The sequence below is a fragment of the Natrix helvetica genome (assembly GCF_964273705.1).
Source record: "Natrix helvetica genome assembly, chromosome: 9".
NCBI classification, from domain to species: Eukaryota; Metazoa; Chordata; class Lepidosauria; order Squamata; family Natricidae; genus Natrix; species Natrix helvetica.
Genome location: NC_138560.1, coordinates 5,888,289 through 5,903,014, shown reverse-complemented (window position 1 = coordinate 5,903,014; position 14,726 = coordinate 5,888,289). Strand labels below are relative to the sequence as shown.

Sequence of the window (14,726 nt, the reverse complement as noted above, 5' to 3'; positions counted from 1 at the left end):
CCCCTCTTCACAAGGCACACCTGGGGACTGAGTTTTAAGGAGACATTGTGGGGAGGGGCATTTGTCATTTGCATTCTTTCTGGATTTCTGGATACTTGACTTGCTCCTTTGATTACGCGACTCTTCAACTTGTCCCGCTAGATTTCTTGCTTTGCAACTGTAGTTCTCACAGTGTTGGGATGGATGATTTGCAGCCAGAGGCTGCTTAGGGTGTGGGTGTGTGTTTGTGGGTGTTTGTGTGGGTGTGTCATCATTTTGCTCTGGGACTTGCCAGAAACGTGGCAACGTTTGGGGAAATTTGGAGCAATGAAGGGGTGGTTGAACTGCCAGCTATCTCTGTTATTTCTGTGCCATGGTGGGTCATCAACCTTGCCATTGCCATTGTTATCAGAGGCAGCTCAGAGGTCACAAAAGAAGCTTCGTACATCAAACGATGTATCACAAATGATGCAAAGACAGCAAACATGTCCAAACACACACCCCTTCTTCCACCTACTTAACCACAATAACCAAATGGTTTTTGCCATTAAATAGTGGAAATCAGGGGTGAAATCAACTTACCTTCACTACGGGTTCGCAAATGTGAGCATGGACACAGCATCAAAAACAGGACGTGATGTCGTCCAGGCAGGTGGGTAGAGCCTACAGCCGCCATTGCTACCGGTTCGGCCAAACCGGATAGAACCAGCTATCGCTGGTGGAAATACCTGACATCATCAGGCTCATCCCAGTCAAAACACTTTCTTCTTTCTCATCACCACCGCAGGTGAGAATGCTATTCCTCAGATCTTACCTTGTTCCACCGTCACGTCGTAATAGACACAATACTCTTCCCAGCCGTTGCAATGGATCAGCTCAGTGGGCTTGCAAGTTGGATCCTGTGAGATGCATCCAGGACATTTCATTCCATTTGGGCGGATCCCGAGTTTGGGCACTTGGGAAATGGGCAGAAAGAAGCAGAAATGATCATATCGCCATCCTATCTTCTCAGTCCCAAGGAATTTCCCCATCTTAGATCTTTGCTCTGCCTTCTTGGAATTCTAGATGAAAGCTAAGAGTTAGTGCTCCAATTCTATCTCCAGAAGATTTACTAGAGTTTGTCTCATAGTTTTCAGAAGTCACATTCGATACAGGTAGTCCTCGCTTAATGACCACCATTGGGATTGGAAACTTTGTCATTAGGTAAACGTGGTGCCAACCCTGAAGCTGACCTGGCCAAAGCCATTTTGAAGCTTCAGTGTTGCCACGCTGGAGGTGAGGGATAGGGAGAGGGGAATAGATAGCTGGGGTTTTGTAGCCAAAACAAAATACTTTCTCCTGGGAACCAAGGACATTCTCACATCTGGTTGGAGAGAGGAGGAGTGATGTTACCAGGCAACCAGACGGCAACCTGATTGGACCATGTGACTGATTGTTTGGGGAAGGGAAAAAACTTTTAATTAGGTGAAAACCGTGGGAAATTTCAGAGTCGGTTTTCACCAGAACCCTGCCAATATGATATATCCAATAAAACTATTCTTTGGGGAATTTACTGGCCTCAGAGTTTTGTTTGCTATAGGATTATCACTTGGGACATGGTTGTTAAGCAAGACAACATATGACCGCAACAGGCATACGACCTCAATTCCTCCACAGTTCTTAAGTGAATCACCCACAATCATTTTGATCACATGGCTGGGAGGGGGGAATTCTGTTACCTTTTCAGTGCAGACATAATTTGAAGCCGTCGCTAAAACCGGGCAGTCATTAAGCAAGAACTATCCTGTATGGGCTGTGAGAATAACTTTAAAAGGCAGAAGAAAGGACCACAGCTGAAACAAAAGTCTGACAAGAGACGTCTGAGTCTCAAGCATGAACTGGAGTAGAGAAAGTGTCTCAGAATTGACTCTCCCGAGTTCTCTGGAGGAAGAGCAGGGAAACAGGGAAGTATTTTCAGTCTTGAAAAATTCTGTTACTGTAATAGCAATAGCACTTAGACTTATATACCACTTCACAGTGCTTCACAGCCCTCTCTAAGCGGTTTACAGAGTCAGCCTCTTGCCTCCAACAATCTGGGTCCTCATTTTACCCACCTCGGAAGGATGGAAGGCTGAGTCAACCTTGAACCGGTGAGACTCGAACTGCTGGCAGTGAGCAGAGTCAGCCTGCCATATTGCATTCTAACCACTGCACCACCAGGGCCAAGGAAAGGAAGGGAGAAATAGCAACAGCCCTAAAACTTATATACTGCTTTACAGTGCTTTACAGTCCTCTCTAAGCAATTTACAGATTCAGCCTCTTGCCCCCAACAATCTGGGTCTTCATTTTACCCCCCTCGGAAGGCTGAGTCAACCTTGAGCCTGGTGAGATTCGAACTGCCAAAGTGCAGGCAGCCGGCAGTCAGCAGAAGTAGCCTGCAGTACTGCACTCTCACCACTGCCCCACCGCGGCTCATAGACCACTAGGAGGCTAGCGCTCACATGTCACGGTCCCACTGTTGCAAAGGTCTTTGCGACAACACTTTGCGGCACTCCGCTTGCGTCTCGAAGGGAGGGTGAAGCTCATTGGCGATGGAACGCAATACTTGCTTTTGCTGCAGCCTTTGTACGTGGCAAGCCACACATCCTTCCCTGTGCAGTGGAAAAAGTGACAGTCAAAACAGGGATTAGCAAAGTCAAATTCCTGCGGAAGGAAAACCCATTCAGGGATTGAAAGGGGAAAAGAAATACCAGAGTGACCTTCAGTTAGCTCCAACATTAAATGGGGTGGCAAGGAACAACCTCGCTTGTTTTGCTGTTGCTAAATCAGTGTTTCATAATATACCAAGAGTATCAAACTCGATTTCAGGGCCAGGTGTGGGAGGGGGGTGTTTTTGGCTAGCAGAATGCTTCTGGAGGCCAAAAACAGGCTGTACTGCTGGAGGCCATAGAGGCAAAAAATGGACCAGTCCTTTTATATTTCCAGGCCAGCCCTGTGGGCCAGATTTAACTACCCTGTGGGATGGATATGGCCCGTGGGCGTTGAGTTTGACACCCCTGTAATAGACATGCACACAATGGCGGCCATTGGTGGTATATGTGCCCATAATACAGAGTCAGTTTGGGTGTAGTGGGCTAGAAACTGGGCGAGAATAGAACAGAACAGAACCGAAATAGAAACAGAAATAGAATAGAACAAAACAGAAAAGAGTAGTAGAATAGATAGAATAGGATAGGATAGAATAGAAATAGAAATAGAAATAGAAATAGAAGTAGAAGTAGAAGTAGAAGTAGAAGTAGAAGTAGTAGTAGTAGTAGAAGTAGAAGTAGATAGAGTAGAGTAGATTAGAGTAGAACAGAACAGAGCAGAGCAGAGCAGAACAGAGCAGAACAGAACAGAACAGAACAGAACAGAATAGAACAATAGAATAGAATAGAAATAGCCTCCTGAAAAAAGCACCTTTGGGACAACAAGGACCTGGATGACTGAGAATCTCCATAGATGCTTCATCCCAGAATAAATGAGTTAATTGTTCCTAAGCCAGATGATGGTTCCTTGCAATGCTCAGGAGCATCTATCAGTAGAGACATACTAATAACCAAATTGTGCCAGAAAAACATATATTTAAATTCCATTTCTGCCACTTTTCTCAACTTACACCACGCTAATTTTGGCAGGTCTATCATTTCAGGGGACAAACAAAACAAGCCCTATTCCACTCTCCGCCCTGCTCATGGAACGAACGGAGCCCTCCCTCCAAGTTTCCAGCCCTGAGTGAATAACTGGTCAGCCCAGGAGCAAGCCAGAAGGCTCATTCACCAATGGTTGTCTCGGTGGTGAGAATCAGGCAGGTGTTTTCAAACGGCCGGCAGATGTGTGGTGCACCAGTACAGGAACCGCTGTTGCTACTGCAGTGTTCACACTTCAAACAAAACCCTGAAAGGGAAAAAGACCGTGGATAAATATTAGGAGTTGCAACCAATTTGGAGTTTACTCGCCATTGGAGTCTGGAACAATCCCAGGGTATGGTCCAAAAAAGTCAAGAATGGTGACCTATTTTTAATGGGCAGTGGCTTTCCTAGGGACAAGACACAGCAGTAAGAAAACAACTATACTGTGCATTGTAATATTTTCTTAATTACTTTCCCATCTGACGGAATCTCATCGTTTTTCCATTGTTGTGCAAATACAATTCTGACTGCAGTTAGTTTATGCAAAACCAGATATGTCTGCGATGTTTTCTTGGCATCACCTGGCATGACAAAATTCCAAATAGGGCAGTCTTGGAATGTGCTGGAATCTCTAGCATATATATGCACTATTGAAACAGTGACGTCTACACTGGCTTAGGGAAGTTGTGAGAATGGCTGATGGTCGGATTCTGAGAGATCTCCTGCACGGAGAATTGGTGCAGGGAAAGCGCCCCAGAGGGAGACCACAGCTGCGATATAAGGATATCTGCAAGTGGGATCTAAAGGCCTTGGGAATGGACATTAACAGCTGGAAAACCTTGACCTCTGATCGTTTAGCTTGGAGGCTAAAGACGCAGCATGGCCGTCTCCAATCCGAAGAGACACCCGTTCGGCAGGCTGAGGCAAAGAGGCAGTCCTAGAACCAGCGAAATCTGGGGGCTGGGCAGAGGACAGACTGTATCTGCCCTCAGTGTGGAAGGGATTGCCATTCCCGAATTGGACTTTTTAACCACACCAGATGCTGCTTTAGGGCCTCTTTCCAGAGCACGATACCGTAATCTTTCAAGACTGAAGGATGCCAAGAAGGAAGGCTTGAGAAGTTGGCTTCTCACCTGGTGGCATTCTTAATCAAAATCTAAAGGACTTACCTGCAGAGATCAGGATGGAGAAGACGAAATAGATAACTGAGCACCCCTGCATGGTCTTTGAGCACAGAAGATCATGAGAAAAACCCAGAACTGAGCTGGCTCCTGGACGAGAGGTGAGATTTAGGCTTTGATAGCCGATGGGGGCTTATAGCCTCTTGGCAGGAGAGAGTAGGAGGGACAAGAAGACAATGAGGATGGGAAACCAGCACAGTCCCTGGCCTCCCAAGTTGCAGAAAGGATCAATCACTGCGTGGAACTCTTGTTCTGAGCTTAGTGACCAGAACGACATGGAGAAAGTTACTTCTCGGATCAGTGGGAAGAGGAAAAATACCAACAAGGCTTTCCCCACTCGTGGTCAGGGCAGAGGTCTTCTCCCTTCTCTCAGAACCTGATAGGACTCACTGCCCTGGGAGAAGAAACAAGGGGACCATCAGATGTGGCCCGCAGAGTGCTTAGATCTGGCCCATGGGGCCACCCTGGAAACAGCGAGGGAGCTGCCCACAGTGCCTCTGCCAGCAAAAATGAAGCTTGGGTGAGCTGTAGGCGGCCTTTCCGAGCTCCATCTTTGCTGGCAGAGGGTTGCAGGAGGCTGTTGCAGCCGAAAACTGAGCTCTAGATACCATTTTCACTGGCAGAGCGCTTGGGACACCACAGGCGCTCCAACATGAGTGCTGTGAAGCTGGCCATGCCCACCCTGGCCACTCCCTCCCAGCCCCCCTGGAGGTCAAACACAAGCCTGATCCGGTCCTCAATGAAATCGAGTTTGACACCCTGATATAAGCTATCATTAAGTCCCCAAATATTAAGAGTACATACAATCAAGACCACGTGAAGGGTTAATACCACTTTATAAGGCCTTGGTATGCTGCATTCAGTTTTGGTCGCCACGATGTAAAAAAGATGTGGAGACTCTGGAAAGAGCGCAGAGAAGAGCAACCAAGGGGATTAGGGGACTGGAGGCTAAAACATAAAAATTGTTGCTGGAACTGGGTATGTCTAGTTTAATGAAAAGAAGGACTAGGGGAGACATGATAGCAGTGTTCCAATATCTCAGGGACTGCCAGAAAGAAGAGGGAGTCAAGCTATTCTCCAAAGCACCTGAGGGTAGGACAAAAGGCAATGAATGGAAACTAATCAAGGAGAGAAGCAACCTAGAACTAAGGAGAAATTTCCTGATAGTGAGAACAATTTACTAGTGGAACAGCTTGCCTCCAGAGGTTGTGAATGCTCCAACACTGGAAGTTTTTAAGAAGATGTTGGATAACCATTGTCTGAAGTGGTGTAGGGTTTCCTCCCTAGGGGATTAGACTAGAAGACCTCCAAGGTCCCTTCCAACTCTGTTATTCTATTCTATTCTATTCTATTCTATTCTATTCTATTCTACTCTACTCTACTCTACTCTACTCTACTCTACTCTAAGTACTGCTTCTAAGTGTATTGAAATGACCCATCTCAGTGTGATTATTTTCTCCATCTTATTTTTTTTTCTTCTGCATTGTGTGTGTTAAATCAGTGGCCCCCAACTTTTTGGAGCCCAGGCAGGGACTTCATTTTTATGTAAGCAAGTCTGAACTTTGGAGAACAGGAAAGAATGTCATTAACCTTGCAAAAGGTACAGCGTTTCACCCTAAAGGTGTTTTCAGCTTGCAAAAAAGGAACCAGAGATGAGTTCCAAAGGGCAACATAGAAAACCTCTGGAGAAAGCATTTGAATAACTCAGCCACATCGCCATAAAAGAAGCACAACAAGATTTTATTCCGCCATAAAAAGAAATGAGCTCATTGTTCAAACGTAATTAGAACTCTTATGCAATTCCGCTCTGCTTGCCCGGCTTCTGAAGATGTAAGGGACTAGCCCCTTCGCTCATTAAATCAATCACTTGGCAGCACGAGAACATGTAACATTCTTCCAAATTTCGGCATACAGTCCAGGGATGCCAAATGTGCGTTCTTTATTCCTGCAGGCTGGCTTGGTTCCACAGCCCCGTTTAGCATACACGTAGATTTGATTATCTGCAGGAATTAAGGGGGATAATATCACCTCTGAAGAATCTGAACCCTCTAAGGTCAAGGAGAGAGACTTCGAACATCTCCAGTAATTCCTGGTAAAATCTCTGTTTTCTTTTTCCCTGTGGGATTCCTTTCTACACCTTGTAGTTATTGTGCCCCGCTTCCAAGTGTTTGAAAACGTTTTCTAGCAGCCTGCTCTTGGTGATTTGTCCCTATCGTAGGGGGGGTATTGCTTTTTCCCACAGTTCAGAACATCAAGTTTCTTGATTTGTGAAATAAGAGGCTTACACCTTGTCAGTCAGGGATCTATCATTCTAGCTAGGACAGCCAGTAAAACAGGGGTGTCAAACTTAAGGCCCCCCCAGGGGGGACGGATGCAACACACGGGGTACTTGCGGAGCCACCTGGAAACAGCAAAGAACTGGGACCACAGGGCCTCTGCCAGTGAAAATGGAGCTTGGGAAGGCTCCGTCTGTCCGTCCCGAGCTCTGTTTTTGCTGGCAGGGGGTTGCAGGAGGCCATCGCAGCTGAAAACAGAGCTCGGGAGCCATTTTTGCTGGCAGAGTGCTTGGGCCACCACAAGGACCCCCGACACGAGTGATGTTGAGCTGGCCATACCCACCCTGGCCACGCCCATCCCACCCCCACCCTGAGATCAAGCATAACCTGATGCGGCCCTGAATGAAATCGAGTTTGACACCCCCGCAGTAGAAGAAGGCAGCCGAACTGTCTCCTTAACTTAAGAATCGGAACACAACAAAATCTCTTGAATATGCTCCCAAATCAAATTTCTAAACACGGGACAGGTAGTCCTTGACTTACGACCACAATTGAGCCCAAAATTTATGCCGCCAAGTGATACATTTGTTAAGTGAGCTTTGCCCCATTTTATGACCTTTCTTGCCATAGTTGTTAAGTGAATCTCTGCAGTTGTTAAGTTAGTAACACCATTGTTTAAGCGAATCTGGCTTCCCCATTGACTTCCCTTGTCAGGCTGCGAAACGTCATCACATGACCCCAGGACACTGCAACCGTCATAAATACGAGTCAGTTGCTAGGTGTCTGAATTTTGATCACATAACCATGGGGATGCTGCAGTGGTTGTAAGTGTGAAAACGGTCGTAAGTAGCTGTTTTCCGTGCCATTATAACTTCCAGTGTCATTATAACCATTATAACATTATAACTTCAAATGGCCACGCAATGAAATTTTGTAAATCAAGGATTACCTCTAATATAAATGTATGGATATCTTCCCTTTCAAGGTACAAAAATATTACAAAGTTCCATTGACCTGTTCCCGAGAGATTTGGCCTCTCGGAAGATATGAACCAAATGGCTCCTGTTTCTCGTTCTTTGCATCTTGAAGGACTTACCATGTTGCACAGTCACATCCATGTAAACACACATGTGCTCCTGGTCATGGCAGTTTAACATCTCCGTGGCTTGGCATTCCAGATTCATTGAAAAGCATCCTGGGCATTTCAGTCCGTTTTGGGTTTTCTTTGCATCTTCCACTGGGAGAAGCCATCACATAGGTTGGTAAGTGCCACTTAACTCTCCGATGGTTATATCAAGAACTTTAAGGGGGCTTATTATGAGATCCGAGTGGACTGTACCATCCAGAACTAAATCAGACTTCCACTAATCCACACCTTCCAGATCTTGCCACATTCGGATCCACAATCAGATCCACGCAACTGCATAATATCTATGGAAAACTAAAAACCCAATTGCCTCTTGGTTCTTGCTCACCACTCTAAAGTGGTGGAAAAACACTGTTCTAAGCAATACATGGATCAACTCAATATCGGGAATCAAAAAAAAAAAATGTTTTCAGCTACCGTTGCCCAATCCTACACATCCCAGGTTTCTCTTTTTGTAAAAAAATAAATGCTGAATAATCTGACATTTCATGTCATCAAGAGATCTTGAAAAAGGAATAACACCCATCAGTAAGAATTCAGACGTTATGGGGGGGGGGCAGGGGGAGGGGAGTTGCTTGCTTACATTTCACAACTCCTTTGTTGCAGAAATCACGGTAGCAGCACTTGGCCGCCCTTCTCTCATGCTTCGAAGGAAACGTGAAACTCGTGGAAAGAGAGGGACAATTCTTGCTTGGCACGCAGCCTTTGAAGGTGGAGAACCATTGATTGTTCTCTGGGGTTGCAAGAGGAAGACAACAAGACAAGCGTCAGAGCTAGATAAGGTAAGGAAGTTGTTTGGAGAGCAGGGCCCTGGGGGAGCCAGAGGGGAAGGGAGAGGCCAAACAAATCAAGACTGAAACCCAAGTTAAAAAAAGAAATGGGACTTCTTCCCTCTGAACATTCCATGGTTATAATTATCATTAGCGTATGAGGTTGTTACATTAGCCGGAAGGCTACAATGCTCTTGCATGGCAGTTTGGCTGCCGGTTTTCTAGCTTTGTTAGGTACACATTTGTACACTTCCTAGGGTGTGCCATGGAAGGCGAACTGGCTTTGTACAAGAGGCAAAGGTGAGTGTCTCTTCCTGCAGTGTCACCCAAGGTGCCCTCCCTTCCCAGAGATGCCTCACAAACAGTTACCGCAACCGGGAAGGTTCAGAGCCATCAGGAATCTGACTGACTGCACAGAGCACCAGCTTGTCTCTCCACTGAAGTGGTACCTATCTATCTACTTGCACCGAACATGCTTTCGAGCTGTTAGGTGGGCAGGAGCTGAGGCGACTGACAGAAGCTCGCCCTGCCGTGCAGTGCTAGGACTCGAGATAGAGATAGAGATGGATAGAGATGGGTGGGTGGGTGGGTGGGTGGGTAGGGAGGGGGGGGAGGCAGGCAGGCAGGCAGGCAAATAGTTCCCTCTTCTCCAACATAACCTTTTAATAACCAGGCAACCCTGGTGCTAGCCTGGAAGAATTCCAATCCTCTCCATCCCTCAAAAGGCAAAGACACCCACCGATAATGTTCTCCATGGTAAGGATCAGACAGGCCTTTTCAGATTTTGGACAATTATATGGGGCTCCAGTGCAGGAACTGGTTTTGCTGCTGCATCGTTCACACTGTAAGCCAAGCCCTGGAAGAGAAGATTAGCAAAGCAATGTGCAACTGTCTTCCTTGTTTTAACCTGATAGCAGAAATGTCACCTAACAGCTTCTTTATCATCAATCACGCTTAACGTAAAATGGCCGTAAAACATGCATGTCTATCAGCATCAAAAACTTCCTCCCTTTGCTCTTTGCATGGCATAGAATTGGGGGAGGGGTGGGAATATTCTTGAAAGTGAACATTCTACTTCGCTGTAAAAACAACCCAGAAATTTGTTGGGGAAGAGTTTTGTAACTTTGAGGGCCTTCTGGTGTTAGGGTTTTATAAGACAGGGTCTGTAGGGTTAACGCTAAAGATTCTAGTTTGTACGCAGTCCTCAGTGCTTCCAATTGTAAGAATTGTAAGGTGGCAAGTGAGGGTTTCCAATTGTAAGGTAGCAAGTGAAGGAAAATGCTGAAGATATTGGAGAAGCACAACTCATCAAACTAGGCACCAGTGAACTAGATGACAAAATCGTGTATTGTGGTACAGAATGAGCACATGAAACCCCTAGACAGTGTTTAAAAATGCCCTCCATCTTCTCTATGACGCAGTCATTCCATCTTGTGGTACCTAGAGAAGAGATGGTATTCAGACCGGTTCAGGCCAACAGGTAGTGGAAATTTTGAGTAGTTCGGAGAATCGGCAAATGCCACCTCTGGTTGTATTTGCATCCCGCCCCCATCGTCCCCTGTCCTATATTCCCTCGTTTTTTTAGCTCAGCTGATTTGCGCGGCAGAGTGGGTTGCCACACTTCAGCTGAGCTCAGCTCACCAGCTCTGACACCGAGGGCAGTCTATAAGAGCACGCATGGAAAGTGCTCATAGAACCAGTAGGAAAAGATTTGGAATCCCACCACCGACCTAGAGGTATATCTTCATAACATATAACTTAGGACAGGGGTGTCCAAACTTGGGAACTTTAAGACTTGTGGACTTCAACTCCCAGAATTCCCCAGCCAGGCTGGGGAATTCTGGGAGTTGAAGTCCACAAGTCTTAAAGTTCCCAAGTTTGGACACCCCTGACTTAGGAGAATGAGATACTGCTTAAGACCTGCTCCAGTGTTTGGCCTGTACTATGAATCAGTCCCTGGTAACTTACCAATAGCCAGCAGAAAATCAAAGAGGTAGTAAATCAGCAATATATCCATTCTCTTCAGAACCAGAGAGAAGGGAAGGCTGGAGTTGAGGTGGCAACTGCATCAACATCTGGAATCTTCTAGCAGAGGAAACTTCCTGGGTCAGAAAGGAGATCAAGAATAGGCCAGGGAAAAGGTAGATTCAAATCCACACTTGTAAAACCCGTCGCTTGCTAAAACGCAACCTGAACTTGCTGACCATGATTATACTGAAGGATATTCCAAAGAAGGTCACTTGTCATCTCTTGCAGGGACCACTAAAATTTGCTTTGCGTAGAAGAGCGCTTGAAGATCATTTCTTCAGGGGGTATTAAAGGGGGTATTAAAAATGCAGTTGCCCATATCTTGTGGGCAGTTGTGACGTTGCCGTGTCGCACTGCTGCTGGGGAAGCTGTGCAGATTGCAAGCTTGTTTCCAGTGAAACTCAAGGTTGTGGTTGTCACCATGAAGCCCTACATGGTCTACAGCAGGGGTGTCAAACTCGATTTCATTGAGAGCCACATCAGGGTTATGTTTGACCTCGAGGGGGCTGGGGGTGGTGTGTGGCCAGCTCAACATCACTCATGTTGGGAGCCCCTGTGGTGGCCTGGGTCGGGCTCCATTGTCTCCAAAGGTGGAAGGCAAGACCAGGGAGAGCAGAAAACTCTTGTCCTCTAGAGGACTCTTGCTATCTGCTGGTGGAAAAGTTTTACCACAGGACTTCCCTTCCTTCCTTCCTTCCTTCCTTCCTTCCTTCCTTCCTTCCTTCCTTCCTTCCTTCCTTCCTTCCTTCTTCCCTCCCTCCCTTCCTTCTTTTTCTTCTTTTTCCTTCCCACTTCCTTCTCCTTTCTTCTTCCTTCCCCTCTTTCCTTCTTTTTCCTTCCTTGCTCTCTTCCCATCTTCCCTTCTTTTTCTTTGTCTTTCCTCTTTCCCGTTCTCCTTTTCTGGCCCTTCTTGGATGCTCAAATGTAAAAGGGGAAACATTTCTCTTTTTCTTTTGTTTTGCTTTTAGTTTTGTTTTGCTGGCCCTCTGCCAGCAAAAACGGAGCCCTGAGCACGGCCCTCCCAAACTCCATTTCCACTGGCAGAAGTCACCGCGGGCCGGTCCTTCGCTGTCCCAGGTTCGGCCCCACCAGCTGAATCTAAGCACCCCATGGGCCAGATCCAGCCCGTGGGCCTTGAGTTTGACACCCCTGGCCTACAGATTTAAGATACATCTTTCCCATAGAGAAAGTCTTAGCAATCAGATATGTCCCCTATTATTAAGAGGTAGGTGACTCAGACACTATTCACAATGTTTAGGATTAACCCTGCTTACCTGAAAATCAGACCAATTGAATTCTTTGGGATTTACTCCTAAGTCAACACACACTGATTAAGGATGTCAGTTACATGAACTTCTTTCCATAATTTGGGCATCAGATATGGAATCATGCAAGCCATTACTGATCCAAAGTTATATACCCATTGCATGTCACCAGTTACATGTTCTCCATGAGCTAGTTTACATTTCGGTGTCAAAAGGTATTTCTCTTAATTCTTCTTATCACTTGTCTTTCTTAGGTTAAGGTAAATAACACACTCTATTAGAAGTGGGGGGAAATATTATTGGCCAACACAATTATGACAGCAGTGGCTTCTTCCACCAACCACTGGGTAGGTCAGAGTTCTGTGTCCACTCTTTGTTGACTGTTACTTAGAATAGTATAGAGTAGAATTCTTTATTGGCCAAGTGTGATTGGACACACAAGGAATTTGTCATTGGTGCATATGCTCTCAGTGTACATAAGGAGAATAAAATAGAACGCATTCATCAAGAATCATAAGACACAACACTTGGTGATAGCCAAAGGTTACTAATGAGCAATCAAATCATACTAGGAAACAAATGAAACAATATAAGTTTTAAAGGTACAAGCAACATGGTTATAAGTGGGAAAAGACAGGTACTAGGAAGGATGAGAGGAATAATCGTAATGCAGTCTTAGTAAATTATTTGACAGTGTTGTGGGAATTAGTTGTTTAGCAGAGTGATGGCATTCAGGAAAAAACTGTCCTTGTGTCTTCTTGTTCTGACGTGCAGTGTCCTATAGCGTTGTTTTGAGGATAGAGGTTGAAACAATTTATGTCCAGGATGTGAAGGGTCTGTAGATATTTTCACAGCTTTCTTTTTGACTCGTGAAGTATACAGGTCCTCAATGGAAGGCAGATTGGTAGCAATTGTTTTTTATGCAATTCTAATTATCCGTTGAAGTCTGTGTCTGTCTTCTCTGGTCATAAAGCAAGTTCCAGAAGCAAGTTGTACCCATCTGACGCCAACTTGGGATTCCTGCATCACTCATCTTTGACTCCAGATCCCCAGCCTTAAACCTAGATGTATCTTGACAGTATGAGCAGTTGATTGGTCCCAGAGAATTAGGTCTTGGGTTTCCTTCCTGCCACCCAAAACCCACCTCATTCCATAACCAACTTGACTGTGATGTACCCATGCCGAGAAGGAACTAATTGTGTGGTTTGTGTAGGTAAGCTGTCATTTGGGAAGAGTTATGAGTTATAACACTTGCCCTTTGAAAGGGGAAGATATGGGTGAGAGCCCACCATTAAATCCTTTAGAAATCCACCTCCCTTGGGAGGCCTTATATGAAAACAAAGTCAAAATGCTCAAAAATTGAAAAGTGAGCAGATTTGAACATTTTCAACAGATAAACCTCAAACCCCAAGAGGAAATGATGGTGTCATGGCTCCTTCCTCCAATGTAGTTTTTGATTAAGGAACTCTGACATATTCCTGGCATATTTTGTCATTGGGTAATTTCCAGAAAGTGCAATGATGGCTTTTTTGATCACTGAGTGACTGAGAGGATATCTTTAGACTAATAGTCCACAAGTTGGACATAGACTGTTTCAACCCCTCCCCTCGGGATGCCACTATAAGGCATTGTATGCCAAAGCAACTAGACACAAAGACAGCTTTCCCCCCTCGTGCCATTACACTGCAGAATACCTAATTCCCCCAGTACTGTCTTATGTCTAAGGATAGTTACCATATAGTATGGCTTTATTACTATTATCATTCTCATCTTTTCTACTACCTTCTCCTATTTGTATCTTATGATCCTATTACTTGTTTGTTGTTTGGCCAATAAAGAATATTCTATTCTATTCTATTCTACTCTACTCTACTCTACTCTACTCTATTCTTTCCACCCAATTTAATTCAGTCTTCTCCAGAAAGTATTATCATAAGAGGAGATGATAAGGATCTTTATAGCCTCCTCAAATTATGTTCCATATGATTTCCTAAATTTCTTCTTTCTTGGAAAATTGGCAGGGTAACATTGGAAATTGCTCCTTTGTGGACTGAGGTTTAGTGCTCATATGACACAACTGGCTGAAATTATCCCAGGATTAAAAGTCTCTCCAGATCAAATTAGATTTTGATGGTTGTATAACATATTAATCCCACCCCATATCTAGCTTGGCATGTTAGGGAAATCCATTAAGTTCTGAAGAGGAAACCTCAATTTAAAAATACTTACCTTATTTTATTTGTACATTGCCCCTCAGCTAGAAAACCTTTCTAAAGGTTTTATCCATGGTAGGTCCATCATAACTTTGAAGGTTGCCAAGTGATTGATTATTCTCCAGTCTTGTACAGTTAGTCCTTGAGGACTGGAGAATAATCGTATTCAGATTATTTGAGATCCATGCCAGAAATCCTGTGTATTTTTCCTTAAGTT

General features: G+C 45.0%; 1 protein-coding gene and 1 long non-coding RNA gene across 2 annotated transcripts in view; one reads left to right on the top strand and one right to left on the bottom strand.

Moving 5' to 3' along the window:
- The window catches only part of LOC309396831, a 155,481-nt gene that overhangs the window by 73,361 nt on the left and 67,394 nt on the right, over window positions 1–14,726 (top strand). The window lies entirely within an intron of this gene.
- On the bottom strand, window positions 6,674–11,020 carry LOC309396473 (phospholipase A2 inhibitor and Ly6/PLAUR domain-containing protein-like; the record flags this gene model as incomplete). Its single annotated transcript, XM_081961633.1, has 5 exons — window positions 6,674–6,810; window positions 8,183–8,323; window positions 8,817–8,966; window positions 9,743–9,859; window positions 10,972–11,020. The coding sequence occupies 5 exons, from the start codon at window positions 11,018–11,020 to the stop codon at window positions 6,674–6,676; spliced, it is 594 nt and encodes a 197-aa protein (XP_081817759.1).